We start from the raw sequence: 22,787 nt of genomic DNA on the forward strand, positions 1-22,787 counted from the left end.
CGAGCGTTTTAAATGAAAATGCACGTTTCTAAACCTTCTTTTCGCACCATTTAAATCATATTATGCGTGTTTAATAATTTTTACATGAAAAATATGATACAATTTGTATATTTTCGTTTTTATGACATAATATGAACAAAACTTGAATTTTTGTGTTTCTAAACTCATGATTATGATGCATAAAGGGGGCTGCCATGGTAGAGCTATGAGAAGAGACGATTTTCAACATGTTTAAGGGTCCATATAACCTTGGCTAAGGGCTGGAACAAGTGAGGGCAAGGGCTGAACGAAAATTTGGTTGATAGAGGAGGGTTCGGTTTTGAGGACTAGGAAAGAGCAGGCCATGTGCTGATGTTGGGACATGTTCATGCGTCCTAGTAGGGTATAGTCATGGTCCTAGATAGCTTGGAGGAAGGATGGTGCAAGGCTTAGGGTTGTAGCTTGAAGTGTGGGCCGCGTAAGGCTAGGGTTGACGGATTAAGGACTGTGGTCTGCGTGGGCTGTAGGGCTTGGTCCAGTAGCTAGTCTAGGATTCAGTATAGGTCCTAGGATGGTTGGTTAGTGTCTGGACATGATGGTTAGGGCCTAGGCTTGAAGTAACTCAAGGTTGTGCCAAGTTAGGGTTTTCGAACCAAGGGTAAGAATTTTCCAGCAGGTATCTAGGCTTGTTCTATTATTTTAATGGGCTTGATTTGAGATTAAAAAAAAGGGTTAATAAGGTGTTAATAAGCTATGATTCAAGTTTGGTAAAGTTTTGAGTCGATTCGGGTTAAAACAGGAGACATACAGTTAAGTTTTAAAATGAATTGGGAAATTAGTTGAGGAGCTTAATTTTACGTCTACGAAATGTTTCTGAGTGTATTTTAAGGTGTCATGTTAATTTTAGGGATGAAAAATGTATGTTTATGGTTTGGGAAGAAAATATTTAAGTTTGAATTTATTCGGGATTAAAACGCTTTACGGTTTAATAATTAAGTAATTAAATCGAAATGCTCGGGTTTACGTCTAAGAAAAATATTATAAGTCAATTTTAAGCTTATATGATAATATGGATATGCTCGAGTCAAGTAAAGGTAAGAGAACGCCAAAATCGGGAATTTTAGGGTCCAAGGGTAAAATGGTCATTTTACGTCCTCGGGTAATACGAAAGGCTTGGCAGTCCCAGTGAAGAATCATAATACATGCTAAATGATATTTTAAAATATTTATGATGAAAATATGGACATAAGGATTTTAGCTCGCGCCCAGACATTATCGAATAGCGCATTTTGATGAGAGATAAGCAAAGCCAGCCAACTACTTTCTTGATTTATGATAAAACTGTACAATTTTTACAGTTAAAATATTATTTTTCAAATGTGGAAATGACACAATATTTTATGATTTAAAAAGAAAAAAATATATATTTGAAGGATGTGAATTGACTTTGACAAAGAGAAAATGATATATGAATTTTGGGAATATCGTGAGGGAGAAGGCCCCAAAAGGAGCCCGTTTACGGGAGAAGGCCCCAGAGGGAGCTCAATGATCGTATTTTCATTTTACGTCGGTGTCTAGTGTCCGTCCCCATGCGCAATGGTGAGCTAAGATTGATCAGTCGACCAGAGGATAAAGGCTAGTCACTTTCAATGATCAAACTTCACCAAAAAGGATAAATGATTTACAACTTTACGATTTTACGATTTATGATATATTTATGATTACAAGCTTATTTTAAATAAAAATATGATTTTAATGGATTTGTTTGTATATGTATTATTTGTTACTCATGTTTAAAAAGTGCTGAGTCATTAGACTCACTAGGTTTGGATGGTTGCAGGAAATAATGATTTTGATGGAGGCGCTGACGTTTGAGTGGATCGAGTCCAGCAGTACCTCCCGATGGACATTTATTTTTTGTACATATTAATATTTAAAGTTTCACGAAAAGATTTTGAGGATTTTATATTTAGAGATTTATATTTTATTTTGAAGTTTAATTTTGAATTATTTTTAAATGTTGATGTATTATGTCAGTGGTTGACGATTTACATAATTTTTATGCATTTAGGATTTTTGAAAAGTTGTGTTGTTTTTAATTAAATGTTTCGAATTTTATAAAGAAATAAAAAATTTAGTAGGATTTTAAAGTTAAAAAGTAGTGGATGTTTCATAGTGGGTTATTGATTTTGTCACATTGTTCACGTCAGCGGCATAGATGATTGGTGGCAATGTTGGTGACATGCAACATCATATATCCCTTGTTTCCATAAATTTTGCAAGATAAGCTGATAAAATTATATCTAAACACAAAATTTGAGTCATGAACACTAATCATTGCCTGATTCTGGCTACTACACCTATTTCAATCGGATAAGTCTCTGGCATCATCGCCACATCAACGTTGATCCTGATAGTGGTGCAAGCCATTAAGTAGTTGGCAAGCCAGAAAACGATCTCATAATAATCTTACTTCAGAGACTATTTCATCAGGTGTCATCACTCTGCCATCATGGACAAGTTGATTTATTTCTATCCAAATGCTAAGGATACCATCGCAAAACAACCTAAATCATCTCTCTTCCCATACCAGATTACCCGACTTCAAAGATCCATGAAAGATCTACCTTTAAATCGAGATAGTAAGTGACATAAAATTGACTCCGACCACACTTCTTTCCCACTATGACATATCCAGAGCGTGAAAACTATGCTCTTGGGTGGTGTCAATGGTGATGCCATGTCCTGCCAGATGGAGATCAGTAGGTAAAATTGCATGGATAGTCTTCCGTATTAAAAAAAATTGTCTTGGCTTTGGATGATTACATGCCAAAATTTTCACAGAGTATATCCCATTTCGGTTGTAATGCAACGAGATCTTATCACTTCCTGACAATATCAGTGATCATGATAGATGTTTTTATAACTGTGATAGTGATCAAATCGATATACTTAAACGGTCAAATCAAAATACATTTTTGTTATACAAACTAGCAAATAACGTAATGCATTGTGTGTGTGAAATAATGATCTCGATATGTATAATTAAAATTTCGAATGACGACATGGGATGATTGAGGACTCCACATGAGCAAAACTCAACGAAATGATTAGATAGGAAAATGTTGCTAAATTATTGGTGATTGAGAAGTAGAAGTCAACATGTGTGCCTCATTCACTTGTACATATAAAACATTAATCGATTGAATTACGTAAATATTTGTTACTTTCATGGAAATCATTTGCTCGTGACCTAAATTGGAAATCCAATTTCAGTTACGGTTTTGAACTTAGAAATCGGTTGAACAAATATATATAATTTTGATATGGTACCCATGACCTGTTTTCACATCTTTTTAACCGATTTTCTAAGTTCTACTATACTATCAGCCCTTATAGTGTGTCTACTTTCGTGTCTGACTATGAGATTATATTCATCTATTAAATGAGCACGATTATAAACACAATGAATGAATAACACACACACACATATATAAATACTAGATACTCTACACACGCGATGCATATGTGTACAATCTTTTTTATCATTGTCGATGGACTAAAGTGAAGTTTGACAAATTATGGAGGGACTAAATTGATATTTGAATTCTTAAAATAAAAATAAAAGTTGTGTTGAAATTTTAAAAACAAAAACTAAAAACAAAAGTGTAATATTAATATCATATAAGGGTAAAGTTGAAAGAAAAAATTGTTGTTCTTCCTAGGTGGTTACTATCATATCCTCAAGTTTAATAAAATAACTAGTTATTATGCACACGCGATGCGTTTGTACACATTTTTTTTTGTCATTATCGATGAACTAAAGTGTAATTTGATAATTTATGGAGTGACTAAATTGATATTTGAATTGTTGAAATAAAAAAAATAAAAATATAAGTGTGTGTTGAATTTAAAAAAATAACAAAAAACAAAAGTGTAATATTAGTATCATGTAAGAGCAACCACAATGGGTGTTAAATGAATGTTATAACATCCATTTAACACTCTTATAACGCCCACTCACAAGAGAGAGAAAAGGGGGCGTTCATATGTTTGAACGCCCCTCTGTCCGCTTATTTTTTTAAAAAAATTGGACATTTAGCGACGGTTAACCGTCGCTATTGACGACGGATTTTTACAAACCGTCGCTGAACGCGGGCCTCACACACGTGATGATGTTTCCTTATTTAATGTTATTTAATGTATTGGTTTAACAGCGGAACCTACAAATAATGAGTGTGAATGTTAAAATGAATGTGAGAGAATAGATGTGTTAATGTAATGTGTATGTGGCATGTGGACCCTACGATTTTTGATGAGGTGGTGTGTGTTATAACAATAACGAATGCGGGTGCCCTAAGGATAAAATTAGAAGAAAAAGTTGGTGTCCTCCTAATAATTACTATCATGTGCTCAAACTTAATAAGATAGAATAGAAGAATAGATTATATATATATAAAAAGCCCAATACAAAAAAAAAATTTAAAATCTAGGACTGGTTTTTTATGTTGGGCTCGCACTGTACCAACGAAGAAATCCCTTCACACTTTCACTCCATCATGTCATCTTCATCCATCGACAGACCATCCGATCCGCCATCGCTCTCTCCCCTGTTTCTCTAACCCTAACTTTCGAATTTAAACGGAAAATCTGCACAAACGACGAAAAATCGCTACCGTTGAGAGGTAATTCCCCGTTTTCGTTTCTTCAAGTTATGATTTTAGATGGATTTAAACTTCTAGGCTTAGTGGTTAACTTTATATAGCGTGAATTCATTGTTATCTCGTGGGATTAAACGGAGTTAGGTAATTGTGAGAAGCAACAAGTTTACAGTTTCTTTATAAAATCTTAATTAGGTTGACCATTCGACTTTTCGAAAATATCTTATTATTGTGATGTCTTCTCCTGTAGCTCTATGCGTGGCGACCGAGCGAAGCATTTAAGGTAATGTCTGTAGAAAGACCTGAAGAAATATAAAAACGTCACTCAATTGATGGTTGTGTTGTGGTTGCTTTCAGGCACGTTTTTGTTTAAAAAATTACTTGTCTACCATGCTTGGATAATTTGATTGACGAAAAGTCATTTGAAAGAGACAGTATTTGTCCTACGCTGTTAATTATGTAGTATGGCTTTTCTGTATTTTTAAGTCGGGGCTATGTGTGAACTGCCAATCATTGTAGTTGGTAGATCTTGTTATCTCGTGTTGTCATAATTACTAATAAGTTGGGCTAAGAGTGAACTTCCATGACCATTGTATTTTTATGTTGGGGCTATGTGAGAACTTGCAAAATTGAGAAATGTTAAAAATAATGATTATAATCAAGCTAACCGCTTGGATATACAAGCTGGTTGTAAAGTTGATTGAAGTCTCTGACTCTTTTCATTTTTGTTTCTTGTTAAATTCCATCAATTAATTCTGCCGTCAGTAGCAAATTTATGTATATATTTTGATGGAAATTATTTATTTTCACTTGTAGGTGTCAATGGTAGAAAATAGATCGAATATGGACGTTAATGATTATAATTGAGTTTGCTTTTTGTGTGATTACTGATATGTAGTGCTCTCTTAGTTGCTGGAGAGAATTATCAATTTTATTGTGAGAAAAAACTGTTCTTGCCATTTCAAAAAAAAAAATTGAGAAGGCTATTTTCTTGAGGAAAAAAACCCGGTTATTTCGGCTACGATCAAAATAGCTGATTTAATCTGTTTCAGTTTGTTCGGTTTTAATAGGGAAAATCGGTCAGTTCAGTTGAGCGGGAAAAAAATTGGTCGGTTCGCTTTTGGAAATGAGTCGAAAAGTCAAAGAAGAAAGCCATATGCGTGTACCCATTTGCCTGAGGCCTGAGTGGTCCGATGTGCAGCCCGTCCCGCAGGATGATGGCCCGAACCCGGTTGTGCCGATTGCATACACCGATGAGTTCATTGAAACCATGGATTACTTCAGGGCCGTCTATTTGGCAGATGAGCGATCGCCTCGTGCGCTTCAACTCACTCAGGAAGCTATTTTGCTTAATTCCGGGAACTACACGGTAATGGTATCTTTGTTTTTTCTGTTTTGAAACAGTATCATTGTTTTCAAGACAGATTTGAAATCAAAAAATCTGAAATTTACCTGAATTTCGGGCTCTTGACTCCAGTTTGGATAATTTTAGATGCGATGTTTCCTTATTTCCTGGGTTATGCACTAGTTATTGAATATTGCTTTTAATTCTTTTAACTGCGCTGCATATTAATGGGAGTTCTTAATTTTTATATAGTCCACGACATTCCGCCTTATTGCAAGTCTGATAGCCCATTGATGCTTTATGGGGGTTAAAGATCCCATCTTTATAATCTTAGGTTGGTTGAAGACGAAAAACAAACACAATATTTTTTGTTAAATGTAATTGATGTAAATTCATGAGTTCAAACCAGGTTGTCACCATGGCCTTCCATCGCAGAGGGCATCGCGGAGGTTGATGTTCCATTTCCATTGGCATTTCGCGTAACGGTCGTGGTTATTGTTGGAGGATATTTTTTAAATAAAAATAGAAATAATTAGATAATTAAGAAAAAATTTATTGGAAAAAATCGGGAAAAAGTTGAATTTTTTTTTAAAAAAACGTTTTGCAATGGTTGCAAAATCGCAGTTCCGTTCCGCAACAGCCGCTAAATCAGCGATGTTCTATAAAACATCGTTAAAGTTACATATCCGTTTTATCTTGGAACTTTGTCGTGGCGGTTGCAATTCCCGTAAAAGAACGCCCGTTTCGTGACTGTGTCGGCAAACTATCCTGTTACCTTTTTTACTCATATTATGAGCTGCATATGAATCTGTAAATTCCGTGTTTTTTTCATGATTCAGTTTACACAATGTGTACAAATTGGAACACATGATTTACCTTGAATAACTCCATTTATTATCTTTGCTATAGCATGGAAGAGTTTATACTAAAAAACTTACAAATGTAGAGTTACTCCTTTCGTAGCACTACAATCTATGGACTGTGTTTATGTAAGTTTTTTCTTGGCTGTCCTGATTGGTGGGTTACTTTTTCTTTCAGGTATGGCAATTCAGGCGTGTAATATTGGAGGCACTTAATGTTGATTTGCGTGAAGAATTGGATTTTGTTGCTAGTATCATCAGAGACAATTCCAAAAACTATCAAATATGGTAACCAACATTATTTATATTTCCAAAAAACTTTCCCTATAAATTCGTGCTTTGGTAGTTGCTTAGAGGAGTACAAGTTGCGAATCTAAAATCTGGTTAGGTAGGATTTTCGTTTGATTTTATGTTCCATACCTAAGCTAAAATTAGACTCGCGATGAAATTTTCTTATAATCTTTAAAGTTGAAATTTATTAGATAGGATCAGTTGCACCAAACTGAAATTCTTTCTCGTACTTGGTGCCTGGGAGGTTTCATTGGATTTTTTTCACGCTTGAATATGGTCTCTATTCTATTAGTAGATAATCAATACCTTCTAGTTTCTGCGAGGATAAGAACATAACTACTAGTTCAAAAAAGCTTTGTGAATGTACGTCAAGTTTATTCTGCATTATGAAAGTTGCTGCTCTATGAACTAGAAACTGCTGAAACACTTTGGTGAGAATAAGTCTTTAAAAAGGAAGATCGTCATTGATAATTATTGGTCTTTAATTTGTGCATTCAATGTAATGAAGAAATCATGGGACAAAATTCGATTGTTTTTCTTGTCTTAAATATCCTGAAGTTTCAGTGATTCCTTGGTGCAATTGCGAGCGGGTCGCGCAAGTCGCATAAACATGGCGGTGGGATGCTTTCGTGGTGTTGAAGCATCCGAAAACTAACAAGTGTTTAAGCCTTCCATGTAGAGAATTTCATTAGAAAGAAATGATCAAAACTAACAAGTGTTTAAGCCTTCCATGTTGAGAATTTCATGAGAAAGAAATGATCAAAACTAACAAGTGTTTAAGCCTTCCATGTAGAGAATTTCATGAGAAAGAAATGATCAAATCTTTGGTCGTACCGTTCAAAGTCTTCTGAGTTCCTAAGCAAGGAAGAGGGGAAGAAAAAATAAGAAGAAAAATGATTGAGGATGATCCCATTTAAGACTTGACATTAAGCATTGGATAAATAAATTAACATTAGATGAGTCATTAAAAAATCTGGATGAGGTCTTGTTTGAGCCAGGTCTCAGTCCAAAAGGGTCTGATTGAATCAGGGAACTGTAAATTTGGGTCGGTCTTTTTTAATTTTTCAGTTACAGTTGCGAGTTTATGTTTTCGTTTCTGATCCTGATTTACTGCACGGGTTTCATTGGCCACAATCTTAGGCATCACCGACGGTGGATTGCTGAGAAACTTGGGACTGATGTTGCAAGCAAGGAACTTGAAATCACCAAAGAAATTTTCTCTCGGGATGCGAAAAACTATCATGCTTGGTCACATAGGCAGGTGGGCTCCTGTTCACTTACCTCAGTTTTTATGGGTGAAAACTGTTCTATTCATTTTTTTTGTATTTCCGTAATTCCGTCTTAGCAAATTGGTAACATCTCGTTGTTAGGCTTTGTTATTAGCTCTATGTTAATAGATTACCTCTATGCTCAACAATGGAGATTTCTTAATGCAGTGGGTTCTTCAGGCCCTTGGAGGATGGGAAGATGAACTTGCCTACTGTGATGAACTCCTTGAAGACGATATTTTTAACAACTCCGCTTGGAATCAGGTTTTTTCTTTAATTTTAAAAAGGTGACACTTTTAGATTATATGTTAATTGATGTTGGTTTCATCACAGAGATATTTTGTCATAACAAGATCTCCTCTCCTGGGAGGGTTAGAGGCCATGAAAGACTCTGAGGTTGCTTATGCAGTTAAAGCCATTTTAGCCAAACCCGAAAATGAAAGCTCTTGGAGGTATCTTCGTGGGCTTTACAAAAACAACTTATCATCTTTATCTGAAGATCCCCAGGTGGCATCAGTTTGTGCAGATGTTCTGAAGAGCAAAAGGGATTATGTCCAAGCATTGAGCATGGTTTTGGATCTTCTTTGCCATCGCTATGAACCAAGCGACGAGTTGAAAAATTCCATCGATGCCATTTCCCCGGATTCTTGTTCTTCGGATTCGAATTTAGCTGAGAAAGTGTGCTATATCTTGAAGTTTGTTGATCCCATGAGAGCTAATTATTGGGAGTGGCGCCAGAGCGTTTTAGTTTGAAATATTTTGTGTACTCTCTAAAGGTTTCCCCTGGATTTGATAGTTTTGGGTTCTTATGGTTGCGGCCATAATATTATTACTAGCTTTATTTAGCACGTGATGCGTGCATATTAACATTTTTTAAAAACACAATTTAGATTATATTTAAATTTAAAACTCTTAAAATGACCTTTTTATAATAAATTGTTGTGTTATTTAAAATTTGATGTTTAAAATTTAGAAATTTATTAAAATATGACTTTATATATTTTTATTAAACAAAAATGGAATAATTTTTTTATAAAAGGGATGCATTTTTTGTTCACCAAACAATATACAATGACTCTGAATTTATTTAGTCTAATCCTTCCAATTTTAATAATGTCGTATGTAAGGATTATTATTAGGTATGAAAGTATATGTGAACTTCAAGAACAATTAATTTAATATTTTGGAAAATTTTAGTAATGTGTATTTAATTAATAAGTTTATGTGGGGTGAGTTTGACTTATAATCTATATCATCACCATCTATGCTATCTATGTTTAGGAAAATTTGATGATGACCCTGCGATATTATCGGTAGTCCAATATTCAGGACTCATGTTCTGCTACATGAGCCTTTTGTCGGACTTGCTAATGCGCTCGGATTTTCTCAATATTTCTATTCTATATTGGAAGGATGGAGATACATTATGATATCACGTTTATCTTTATCAATGATTTCTTAACTTAGTGAAAAAGTTGATGTCAAGACCCCAAAGGAGAGTCTCATTTTTGTTAGTTACTAGTCAGATAAGGTGTTAATATTTGTTAGATGAGTTGATCTGTTCATGCAGTAAAAAATGATAAGTATGTCTCTTGTAAGACGATCTCACGAATTTTTATATATGAGACGGGTCAATCCTACTGATATTCACAATAAAAATTAATAATCTTAGCATAAAAAGTAATAATTTTTTATGGATGACCCAAATAAGAGATTCGTCTCACAAAATACAACCCGTGAGATTGTCTCACACAAGTTTTTGCCAAAAAAAAATAATACTTTTGACATAAATTCATGAGTCGAGTAGAAGATCTCTATTACAAAATTGATCAATTTGACGGTCTAACAAAATTTTTGTATTAGATAAATTACCTACCTTCATCGTGTGTGTATATATAGTTTTAACATGTTGTCTATTTATCGTGTCCATCAATGATGTGTCACTCGTCTATTGGATATAATCAAACATATACAAATTGTACATCCAATAAGTGAGTGTCACCTCATTGACAGACACGAATACGAATGCGGTGGATAGACAACATATCAAAACTATATAGACACATTTTTTCATGTATTCAATTGGTCCGAGATGTTTTGTGTTATTTATCAGTACATTTGAGGGATGTCTCATTCTCGCAAGGAAATAAAAACACATGAAATTGTAACTGGTTCTTGTTAATTTTAAAACAATAAAATTTATTTAACTTACAAAGACTTGATAAAAATCTATCCTCGGTCTTAAAAAAAAGTAGATAATAAAAATCTATCATCAAAATTTTTAAATTTAATATAATTTCTAAATTTTCAAAATGAGAAATCCAATTATATGAAAGAAATAGTATATAGCAACCAACCAAGTAACCATTTGTGTCGAGTTTAGCTCGACTCCCCTTCAACATTCAACAAACGAATCGGCGAATCCTCGTCTCTCATTCCGTCTTTCCTGATCAGGAGAATGCGTTGGTCCCCCTTTCTCGGGATCCCAGTTCTTTTAGCTGTCATCTCCTTCATCGTCTTCAAATTATTCCCCAACTCTTCCACCAATCTTACTCCACTCGTTAGTTAAACTGGTTTTTGTTTTGGGTGTTTCTTCTTAATTTTATCCAATGTTTACAACCTCACTCTGTTTTTGTTTTCAATCTTAATGGGCAGAGATTATTCACCGTGGAAGATTTGGCTCCTTACAATGGAACTGATCCAGGGTTGCCTATACTTCTTGGAATTCTGGGGTACTTCTGTTTTCTTCTTTTTGTTCTTGTCTTTAGCTCGCTCTATTTGACGGAGTCCAAGTTTGATCATTGATGCTCTTGCATCTGTTCTTCTGTCCTTTTTGATGATTTATAAAATGGGTCTGTTTTGATCATTATCCTTTTAATATGGAGTATTTTTCAATGATTTAGGTCAGTGTTTGATGTGACTAGAGGAAGAAGTCATTATGGTGCTGGAGGAGGCTACAACCATTTCACCGGAAGGCATGCTGAATTCTTTGTCCTTCATGATGCAGTTTTTATTTTCTAAGTTTATACCTGTATGGTGCTAATATCTTGTTGCTAAGTAGGAATGTTTGTGTATGAGTGTATCTGCAATTATATATTGTGTTAATGATGCATGCCCATGATCAGTTGCACTGTGTTTCTGTTAATGTCTACGGATTTGTATGTATGCTTGTCTTTTTGTGAGTACACATGCTTTTTATATGGTCACTTAATCTAGAATAGTTGATCTTCGTATTGCTGATAGTTTTATGTAGCCAAGAAATTGAGCGTGATTGAAGAGGATTCTGTTAACAGTAAAGTTCATCAGAAACAAGAATGTCAAACTCATTAAATAAGTGCACGAGGCACTGCGTTTGCATTCATGTAATTGCTTTTACCAATCGATTTTAAGTTATTAACTTGCATCATAGCTGCAAAACAGTTGTCTTGGGATGTTTGATTTGAAAAATGTTTAACAAATTTGTGCGGTACACACATTTTAACAATGTTGTATCAATTGCAAGTGTATCACACTTTAAATGCTGTGAGGCTTTTATTTCATCATACGGCATAAATCACTCTAGGATATGACAACAAGTGAAGTTGATGTTGATGAGAAGTTACACCTGCCCCTAATGTCAGATGTAGCTGCTCTGTCCTTCAGATGCTATGATTTCTCTTCTCAAAGAAAATATGTTTGGAAGTACTTCAATTTTGTTCTTTTTTATGATCAGTTTTTCAATTCTGGTGGATTTTTGCTTTTCAACATTATTGAATCTCTTTTTATCTTGATGGTGATTTGCTTAGGGATGCCTCGCGTGCATTTGTTTCTGGAAATTTTACAGGTATTTAACATAAACTATGCATTTCAACCCCTGTCGTCTTCTTTTTCTTCCTGAGATTTGAATGATAGTTCAACTTATTTCTCATGTATCCTTGTATCAACAAATAAAAAAGTGTAATTCCATTTCCGATCAGATAAATGTTATATTTGAGCAGGAGGACAAGATAAGATGTTAGCAACATATGGTACCATTTATAACCACTTTCTTCTGTTGCTCTTGTTCTTGTTTTTGTCCTTGCATCCCATCAAATCCACTAATTTATGAGAACAATTGACAAATGCTCAGAACGATTTGATTCTTCTCGATACAGTGACTTTCTGAAGCATTCTCATATTTAGTCAATCTATATTTATATAATTATTACCCTTATGAGACGACCTGAACTTGCATTAAAAAAAATACATTTTGTCAATTTAAGGTCTTGTTTTGGTTGAATTTACAGTACTTTATCATGGATGAGTTGGCTATTGCTATTAGTATTTAGTCGTCTACTTTGTGTAAGATGATCATTTTTTCTGGTGCACTTCATGTTCTCCATCTCTTGGGGGCAATGAAAGAATGTAGCCTATAACTGACTTCCGTGATAAAAAAAAAACCACCAAAAAGCTCTGTCATCACATCGGTGCCTTACTTTAGTTTGTTCTCTGTACTTTCTTTTTCACATATAAGCAGGTGAGGGACTTACGGACACACTGCATGGTTTGTCTAGCGCTGAGGTAATTTGTGCTCTAACATGTTTATCTTTTCAAGCTTTTTCATTTTGCATGTTGTGATCATGCTGTATTATAACTTACAAGCATGCTGCCTCTAACAATCTCATCACTTGAAAGTTTGTCTGGGAATCTTTATAGGATTATACAAGAGTTCAAAAGCTTCATTCATTTAAGATTATTGATCTGCAAATTTCTTTCATCTTTTGCCTCGCATGCATATCTTTTTACCACCATGCTGCTGTATCCTTCGACATCTATTAGATATGAGTTGTCCCATGCATCATATCGTTTCTTGAACTTGTCCTTTTTCTCCTTCTCTTGACTGTCATTGTTCCATCGCTGTAATTAAAAATTTATAGGTGAAAAGCATTGTTGAATGGAGAGATTTCTACTTCAGAACATACACGTGAGTGATGTTTCGACCTTTCTTTTTTTTAAAAAAAATAATTGCCGTGTGTGATGTCTTAACCTTCCTTTTTCACAAAAATAATTGGCTACTTAATTTGGTCAATAACGGTGTCGCATGTTGTATGCTTATTAATTATTCAGATATACATGTATGTCGTTTTTCTATTTCGTTGGCATTTGTTTTTCTGGTTAAAGTCTAGTGAAGCAAAACTTAGGAATTCAAAATCAATTGACTATATTCTTATAGTTACGTAGGGATGCAAATTTTCCCCCGAGAACCCGAAATGAGGCAAGTTTGGGGATTTTTCAAATCCCCAAAGCAAATCGGAGACGGGTCTGAGAATATTATCCCGATCCCCGAACCATCCCCGAGGTCCCCGATAATAATATCATTAATACTAATAATAATAATGAATTTTCCTAATAATTAAAAAAAACTCAAATTCTTAACTTTCAAATATTGTTCACGATCCAACTCGTCACCTTCATGATAATTATGTGATTTCATTTTTTTGTTTATTAAAACCATGAATGAAAAAAAATTATATTATTTAAGTAATATTAGTATTTATATACTTAATAGGATTTTTGTATGAATATTTTTTAAGTGAATTTGAAGACTTTTTTGTTAATTCAACCGATATTTGAAGCGGTGATGAGGATAATGATTAATTCACGTCAGGTCGGGGATAATTATGACAAATATGGCCACTTCATTACCATTTCTAGATTATTTGAAGCGATGATGATGATTATGATGAAGATTTAATGTGCGCGAAGTCGGGATAAAAATTTTCAGGCCAATTAATAGAACCGGGTATGGAGGCCTGACGGAAACTTAATCCCCAGGAGGATTAAATAGGGAATCCCCGATTAGAAAAAACGAGGATCGAATACCTGCCCTGCCCCATTGTCATTCCCAAGTTTCTGTGTTACAATCTTTTTATACAACATGCTTAAGGGTTACAGATGAGACGTGACTTCAATCTATATGCTGTATTTCGGAACCAATCAAATGAAACAAATGCATGGTTTGCTCAAGTTAGTTTGACATTTCCCTCTACTTTTGACAGATTTGTGGGTAAGTTAGTTGGTCGCTATTATGACGGTGAAGGCAACCCCACAAAATACTTAAAAGGGGTCGAAGCAAAGGCGGCTAGAGGTGCACAGCTGCTTGAAAAACAGAAGAAGGAAGAGGCTAAAGTAGCTAGCTGTAATTCAAGATGGAGTCAGGAAGAAGGTTCAGAGGTATGACCTCCCTTTATTTAGTTATTGGCATTGGAATAAGCCATTGTTCTTATTAGAATGCATGTGTACATTTCCTGCTAACAGTTCACATAAGGATAACTCTGGTACATAAAATATTTAGCAATCACAGGGCTCATAACATTTGAGCTTTATTATTATTCCGAGCAGTGTTGGACCCTGCCTATTCAAGTTCGACTCCCAAAAAATTGAGGTTAGAACAGTGCTTTTTGAATAATATCAATAAAAATATCTTGAATTCGACTATCGATTGGTTCTTGAACCTGAGAAATTATACTCGTGCTCAATCAAATTGTTGCTATTTGAGTTAAACTCAAACTTGATGCCATTTAAGTCGAACTTTGATCAAGCTTATGATCATAACTAGGGCTAGCCCCCGGCTAATCATTTCACGTTGGTTGGTTTCAACCTCCTGTCAGTTTTTAAGAGTTAATACCCAAGATTCCTTTGTTTATTTACTTCATATAACGATTGAGTTATGCGTGAGTTGGTGTTTCTGAACTCGGACGTATTATTTCAGGTATGGTGCGATGATGGGTACCCGAGGTTAGTTCAGAGACCAGAAGAAATAGCTTTGACTGGGAAAATGAGCAAGCGTTGTGCTTGCTTTTTAGAAGATGAACTCGGGCAGGCCGGTTTGGAAGTCTACAACGGATGCGATTATTTAGCCAAGAACTGTCGACTCTAACCACGTGATATATTTTTGAATTCTTTACCATTTCTTGTTTTCTGCATAAATCAGAACGCTTAGATTGAACGGTGTCAAGAATAGTGGTTTTAGTTAGTCACTTCGTATTATCAATCATGTTTACATGTTTGTGTTATGCTTCGAACTTGAGCGTGGAGAATTTATTCCCAAGTCAAATTGATCTGTATACAGAAATTTTAGCATTATAATATCTGTGGAATTTTGAAACTTCTGAGCTTGGAATCCAAATTTAAATAAATGCAGTTGTTCTTGAATTTATAATAATTATTTTTAAAAATTTCCACAAGCCAAGGTTGATCCAATAATTATTATAAATGAGTTATTTGTGTTTTCTCTCATGGGCTTAATGTATTGTATCACGCGAAAGATTTTAATGATTGGATAAAGATAATATCCCAAGAATATGATCTAACTAACCATTTGTATGGATTGCTAAATGGTTTCACGGCAAAACATATAGCAAGTAGTTTACTTGTACCTGTGATCTTATTTTGATATGTTGCTCACTCAACGTGTTCACTTATGTGTTCATTAAGTCATATTTAAATAATTTAAATAAGCGAACAATTTAAATATTATAAATCACGAAAAAATATTATCAGATTGCATAAATTTTAAAAATTAATATTAACGAACTTAAATAACTATTCCTTAAATATTAGAAATCATCTATAGAGTTCTCAGAATTTTATATAGTTTTTTTGGAATAAAAATGTTAATTATTATTTAATTTTTTTGCGTACAGAATTAATCTTTTTTAAATAACAAAAATAAATAATAATTTTAAAATAAAGGAAACAGCCACTTTTCCCCCTTCCTCTGCTGCAGTCCATAAACCACCATCTTCCAATTGCCCTTTTACCAGAAGCACACTTCAATTGCAAAGTAAAACCCTAATTGCATTTTTCTGAAAAAATGCCGAGGGAAATCATCACATTGCAGGTGGGACAATGTGGGAATCAGATCGGGATGGAGTTTTGGAAGCAGCTCTGCCTCGAACATGGCATCAGCAGAGAAGGAATTCTCGAGGACTTTGCTACCCAGGTTTGTTCACCACTCCCGTGCTTCTCACAATCTTGTACTTTTATGCTTTGAAGGCTGCACGTAGAGTTATTTTTTGGTAACTGCTCATCATTTCCCCCGCAATGTGAGAAAGTGTATAATGATTGTTGGTGCGGTGAGTAGTGCTTATTTATTTGTGTGTTGATGGCTATTTGCTTTTTGAAGAGCGTCTTATTACCTATGGGAATTAAAATAGATTTGTAATGTGTGATACAGTCAAAATACATAGGACACCTGTAATTGGAGGCTAATTTTTCAGGCAACGGAAAGGGGTCAAATGTATGTTATATTTTTTCGTATTTTCTAATTTTCCTCATGGATTGTGTTAGATTTGGTACGTATGTGTGCTGTGAAAGTTACATGACTAGCTCCAGTTCTTTCTTTATTGAGATGTTGTGAGCAGATTCTTATCTACGTACAGATATCTGTGGCATCATATCGAGATTTGATTTTAATCTAGCCACAGTCTTGGTATAATGTTCTGACGAACTAGTTCTCTAAACATACAGGGAGGTGACCGTAAAGATGTGTTTTTCTATCAAGCAGATGATCAACATTATGTACCACGTGCTGTACTTATGGATTTGGAGCCTAGGGTGATTAATGGAATACAAAACAGTGAATACAGAAATCTCTATAATCATGAAAACGTATTTATTGCAGATCACGGAGGGGGTGCTGGGAATAATTGGGCCAGTGGGTACCATCAGGTTAGATACTTTTTTAGACTTTGATTGATTGATTGATTTATTTCTTTATTGCTACCTTACTTCCTCATTTACTGAAAAATTTGGATGCCTACCGAATTTTCTTATTGTTTCTTATCATTGATGCAACTGACACCGTTTTGATTAGGGTGAGCAATATGAGGAGGATCTAATGGACATGATCGACAGAGAGGCGGATGGCAGTGATAGTCTCGAGGGTTTTGTGTTGTGTCATTCTATTGCCGGGGGAACAGGCTCAGGTACTTGACCTTTTTTATGTGAGCTTGTTTGAGTTCTTCCCTTTCAGTCAGAGCAATTATAATATTAATACCACAGTGCACAAAGATATTGGATCAGTAGTTCACGACTGCTCTCTCCCCCTCTCTCCCTTGATTTCAATGGCCACATGTCTTCTGTTACAAAGTTATTTTCTTTTAACTCTGCTGATTATTGCAATGAATTTTAAATGCTCCATGCAGGAATGGGTTCTTATCTTTTGGAGACTCTCAATGATCGCTATAGTAAAAAACTTGTCCAGACGTACAGCGTGTTTCCTAACCAAAATGAAACTAGCGATGTTGTCGTTCAGCCATACAACTCTCTTCTGACGCTCAAGAGGCTGACACTAAATGCTGATTGTGTAGTTGTTCTTGATAATACTTCCCTTAATAGGATTGCTGTAGATCGACTTCATATTTCAACTCCCACCTTTTCCCAAACAAATTCTCTAGTTTCTACCGTCATGTCAGCAAGCACAACAACCTTGCGCTATCCAGGATACATGAACAATGACTTGGTTGGCCTTCTTGCTTCGTTGATCCCTACTCCTCGATGTCACTTTCTAATGACAGGATATACACCACTTACAGTAGAACGCCAGGTCAGATATCATTGGCTAATGTTGTTTAGATAGATTTTCTGGTTTTTGTATTCTGTGACAATCAATTAAGCTGTTTTGGTTGTCTCCTGGAAAGTTTTCATGGTGATTTAGAGCTGGTTTTGCTTGGTTTATAAGTTGTTTGAAACACCTTGTAAGATGCTTAGGAGTTTATAAGATGTTTGAAAGTGTTTGTTAAATATTTTAAAATGATCTTATACAAAGATCTTTTAAAAAAACGTGATGCCACCCAACTTATTTTCTAAGGTCCCATGAACTTTATTTAAACTAATTAAAATAAATCCAATATTTATCCTTCTATCCAACATTTTCCTTCATGCTCTTTTCCCTAACCATTATCCATCTCTGTTAATGATCAAATTGAAATTTTTAGTGTTGACCGCGTAAGATTGATGGTTTTAATTTCCTTTGATCGGTACCAGCTTGTAGATCTCTTATAGAAAGTGTGTTATACATAGGACCAAAATTTAGAAAGTGCGATTCTTGGAAACTTTAATTTTGTAGTGTCGGACGTTGTTTAAGAACACCCACACCACAAGAAATATTTCTTCGGAACTCATATCCATCAACCAACATATTCATCTTATTTAATACATTATATCTATTATATTGAACAAGGTGAAATATATAAATTCATCTCTTTGATAGATGACAACAGATAAGGTATCGTATCTGATTTCTATTATGAAAGACATTACTCCAAAAAATTCAGTACACCTTTTTCTTAAATTTTAATCGAACATGATCAATTTTTTGGCAGGCTAATGTCATTCGAAAAACTACTGTGCTTGATGTGATGAGAAGACTTCTTCAGGTAAGAGAACTAAACATTAATCTGTTATACATTTATGCAGAAGTTCTAATGATATCCATTGCAGACAAAAAATATCATGGTTTCTTCTTGTGCTCGAACAAAAGAGGCAAGCCAGGCGAAATACATATCCATCTTAAATATTATCCAGGGAGAAGTGGATCCCACTCAGGTATTTATCTATAATCACCATAAACTTCAATATGAGGTATCATATACTTTTGCTTTTGACTGCGATTTTGGTAGTCAAGTCTTTTTAGTTATGAAAAGCGATCGGTACAAATGGTTAATATAACATTTTGCATACAATGCAACGTGGATCCATATCTATTGATAGTGAATCTTTCCCAAGACTTCTACTTAGCCAAGAAGCACATACCAAACTTTCTACTGGTTTCTTGTTGAAGGCCAAATTTTCACATTTCCCTCTAAGTAGAAACTAGAAATTAGTGCACTTTCAAAAACGGTATCTTGTTATCAATATTTATTCTGTCTATCAAGTTCAGAATATTTTTATAAAAAAAAAAGAAAAAAATTCCATGACGATCTTACAGGAAAATTTTCTAACAAATACTTGCTTAAAAGCAATCCAGTACTTAAATAAAACCCTTAGTCTGTGAGCTTTTGCTTTAAATTTGTATTCCCTGTGAAAGAAAGGCCTATTTTGTGCTCCATTTGACCTTCTCGACTTGACTGAGCTCATACCTTCTCAACTTTGGTATGATAGAAATGTTTCGATTATGGTAAATGGGCATCAAGCTATTGTTGAAAATTGTTAAAATATCACATGTCCAAAAGATATAGAATTTCAGTCGTGTTATAATTCACAGGGGAAACTTTGGGGTTTTATATCTGACAGAGATTCATTAATGTGGGAACTGCACTTCAAGAAACAGGAGTTGAGCCTCCCCATGTGATTTTTCGAAGGCATATGTTGATAATATGTTGTTTCAAACTTGTGACTTCTGTAGCCATGATTCAAATCGACTATCACCTGGCTCCCTATGCGCATGTGAAAGAGAGCGATATGACCATTGATTTGCTGAACTTTGCTTAGATATGTAAAGTAATGTGTGGCGCAGTTTCACCAACATAATTTTGCTTTTTTTTTTTGCTACTAAAGGCCATTTAAAATTGACAAAAGTTACGCGTACAAAAATAGAAATGAAATTGCCAGTAACTTTTCCTGTGAGGGAGAGGATTGGTTTGCCAAATTTGAGAAACTTAGTGTACTCGAAGAGTCAGTACTTGTAGAAACACTCACATCCTGGTTGAAATGGATATGGTTATCCTAGTGTCTTTATTCATCTTTGTTCTTCTATTGCAAATGCATTCTTGATTGTTGCACTGTGGCTGTACATAAATTGGATGATGATCTTTAGAGGATCTAGTATCACATCTCTGTTTTATATTTTGTTTTCCTATAATTTTCAAAGGTTGATGTACTTATGCTATGTATGATTTTAAAACAGGTTCATGAAAGTCTACAGAGGATTCGTGAAAGAAAGCTAGTTAATTTCATAGATTGGGGCCCTGCTAGCATTCAGGCATGTTTCACACTTATCAATTTGTGTTTGATTTATTTTGTCTATGAGTTGCATTCTTTTAAACAATGTAATCATTGACAGGTTGCTTTGTCGAGAAAATCTCCTTATGTTCAGACTGCTCATAGGGTAAGCCTTTTCTCGTTAAGTTTCCTTTTCTCATCTCTTTTTGAGGAGTTGAAACATTTTGAGCCGGCATGAACCTGGATGTTAAATTCGGTTTCATGGTTCTCATCCAGGGGCCAATCTCATCTCACCTTATGACACATGATGAATTTGATGGAATTCATCAGCTCAGTGTATTTGTTAATGTGCCTTCATTTTCTTCCTGTATGCTCTATGTTCCATTCCTGTGACTCATGGCTTGTTAAATGATGGTCTTCATGTCAAACGTGATAAAATGTCGTTGGAGAAGAAACAGACTTTGGACTTTGTATCATAGGTTTTTCTGTTCATTGATGCAAAACATTGTGAAACCATCATTTCCTGTTTGTTTGCTATTTGTGATTGCTCGTGTACAGACCTCCTTTCAGCAAAGCAGCTTTGGCGAAATTTGGTAGCCTGATTGGTTTTTGTCTTTCTTCTTTTGATTTTCTTCTATGATTTTGTAGATTTTACCCATGTTATTTATGTTTTATAAGTCAAGTTGTTTTGTACCTTAGCCAAGATTTTCTGAGGGTGTTCATCAATTACTCCTTGCACAAGGTATTGGTTCTAATATTATGGGATGATATATTAAGTTGAAACTGGTTGAGGTTTGTGTTTCTTTTTCCTTTCTTTCCCGTTTTCTTTATGTAAATTCATTCTTGTGTTTTTGTCACACCATGTGAGGTGCTATATAATTTATTGACGTTTTTTTAAGATTGTTATTCGTTTCAACCCTAGAGATTGCATCGAGTCTCAGCTCATTCTTTATCTGAGCGTGAGAAATTCAATGCTCTACCCTAACTTGTATTCCACCTTTTAAGTCCCCTTTTTGCTGTTCAAGCCTTTTCTACAAAGCTCAGACAACTTGTACAGTTGCATTTTTATTATATCCTTTTCATATATTGATTATTTAAAGCAGCTTATGATTTGAAAGACTGAGCAACTTCACAATATGCTCCTTTCGAATTTAGGTTAGTGGTCTCATGCTAGCCAGCCACACTGGCATCCGCCACTTATTCTCCAAGTGTTTGAGCCAGTATGAGAAACTGAGAAAGAGACAAGCTTTTCTCGACAATTACAGAAGTCACCCAATGTTTGCCGTAAGTTATGCCTTATCTGCTTGGGGCTATTATTTGTCCAATTTTTTGTAACCTATATTTCTTCTGGGCACGATTGCTCTTATTTCTAGCACTTTTATTGACTGAAAACAACTGCCTTCTTTGTACATTGTGGCCTGAAGATATTAAAATATCTACTACAAAAAATTAATCAAAGAGAGACAGATGCGTTCTTGTGGATTTGCTTCTTATTTTTCAAAGCTCTTGTAAAACATGATTGAACTGTTTGGAAAATATATCACAAGACTGTGAATACGAAGATTTTCCAGAATTTTAATTTCTTTTGGCAGTCTGCCTTATTTATGCTCTGCTGTGAACAATTTTCAGGAAGATCTTTCAGAATTTGATGAATCTAGAGACGTGATTGAGAGTCTTGTTGATGAGTACAAGGCGTGTGAGTCCCCAGATTACATCAAGTGGGGAATGGAGGTAGCTTGTCTTTACTTAATTGTTTATTACATTACTTCTCTCTGCCACTGACTTTAATATTTTAACGCTCGCAGGATCCAAACCATGTACTGTCTAGGGAAGGAAATACTAGCGGGACAGTGGAGCCAAAATTAGAACTGTGACCTTACCAGGTTTGATTAATATTAACCCTTTGGATTGCATCTACTCTTTGAGCCTATGCATCTCTAATAGCTTGTCTTTCTCAGATGGCATATTTTCTCGTTTTCAAGATTGTTCATTATTGATTATTTTATTCTGATTGGGGCTTTTTTTTTTCAATTTCTTGGCAGATTTTCGCAGGGGAATGTGTTTCTGCTGTTAGAAACTGAGTGAGGATATATTGGAAGTCTGAAATTGCCTTTGTGCTAATATCTTTTGTAAATTCTCTTTGTATTGATTGTGGAAGAAAGCTTTTTTTTTTATAGTACAACTACGATGTTGTCCGTACTAGTAACGTGACTTGAGCGTATCTCGAGCAAATAAATTACAAAGAAACAACTAAATCTGTCTAAATAAATTAAAATAACTACTCGCAATCTGCGAGACTAAAACTTGAGATCAACAAGTCTAAGAACTTTGACCTTAATCATTGGGTCAAGGTCTGATCAACCGGAAGAAAGCTTTGGTTATTATGTTGAATCGTGAATTATGGTTTGCATGTGTGTTTTGTGTTGAATGAATTGGGACAAAGCTATGTAGAAGAAAATGTAGATAAAATATTACAATT

At 34.8% G+C, this 22,787-nt stretch overlaps 3 protein-coding genes across 5 annotated transcripts; all 3 read left to right on the top strand.

Annotated features, from left to right (window-relative positions):
* Positions 1 to 4,465: 4,465 nt before the first annotated feature.
* Positions 4,466 to 9,325, top strand: LOC142551455 (protein farnesyltransferase/geranylgeranyltransferase type-1 subunit alpha-like). 3 transcript variants are annotated; one of them, XM_075660698.1, is made up of 7 exons: positions 4,466 to 4,664; positions 4,891 to 4,923; positions 5,711 to 6,009; positions 7,024 to 7,133; positions 8,277 to 8,397; positions 8,573 to 8,668; positions 8,738 to 9,325. In XM_075660698.1, the coding sequence occupies exons 3-7, from the start codon at positions 5,767 to 5,769 to the stop codon at positions 9,155 to 9,157; spliced, it is 990 nt and encodes a 329-aa protein (XP_075516813.1). In that variant the 5' UTR covers positions 4,466 to 4,664; positions 4,891 to 4,923; positions 5,711 to 5,766; the 3' UTR covers positions 9,158 to 9,325. The 3 variants fall into 3 exon arrangements, with proteins under 3 accessions (XP_075516813.1, XP_075516812.1, XP_075516811.1); XM_075660697.1 differs by lacking the exon at positions 4,891 to 4,923 and having other exon boundaries at positions 5,693 to 6,009; XM_075660696.1 differs by lacking the exon at positions 4,891 to 4,923.
* A 1,433-nt stretch (positions 9,326 to 10,758) lies between these two features.
* On the top strand, positions 10,759 to 15,534 carry LOC142551456 (membrane-associated progesterone-binding protein 4). Its single transcript, XM_075660700.1, has 8 exons — positions 10,759 to 10,964; positions 11,060 to 11,136; positions 11,308 to 11,379; positions 12,190 to 12,227; positions 12,900 to 12,943; positions 13,300 to 13,346; positions 14,422 to 14,596; positions 15,135 to 15,534. The coding sequence occupies exons 1-8, from the start codon at positions 10,863 to 10,865 to the stop codon at positions 15,300 to 15,302; spliced, it is 723 nt and encodes a 240-aa protein (XP_075516815.1). The 5' UTR covers positions 10,759 to 10,862; the 3' UTR covers positions 15,303 to 15,534.
* A 592-nt stretch (positions 15,535 to 16,126) lies between these two features.
* LOC142551457 (tubulin gamma-1 chain-like) lies at positions 16,127 to 22,505 on the top strand. The gene is made up of 12 exons (XM_075660701.1): positions 16,127 to 16,367; positions 16,895 to 17,095; positions 17,241 to 17,352; positions 17,572 to 17,972; positions 18,751 to 18,804; positions 18,869 to 18,973; positions 20,274 to 20,348; positions 20,430 to 20,474; positions 21,464 to 21,592; positions 21,938 to 22,039; positions 22,114 to 22,191; positions 22,351 to 22,505. The coding sequence occupies exons 1-11, from the start codon at positions 16,239 to 16,241 to the stop codon at positions 22,180 to 22,182; spliced, it is 1,422 nt and encodes a 473-aa protein (XP_075516816.1). The 5' UTR covers positions 16,127 to 16,238; the 3' UTR covers positions 22,183 to 22,191; positions 22,351 to 22,505.
* The last annotated feature ends 282 nt before the right edge of the window (positions 22,506 to 22,787 follow it).

This window comes from Primulina tabacum, chromosome 7 (assembly GCF_025594145.1).
Source record: "Primulina tabacum isolate GXHZ01 chromosome 7, ASM2559414v2, whole genome shotgun sequence".
Classification (NCBI taxonomy): Eukaryota; Viridiplantae; Streptophyta; class Magnoliopsida; order Lamiales; family Gesneriaceae; genus Primulina; species Primulina tabacum.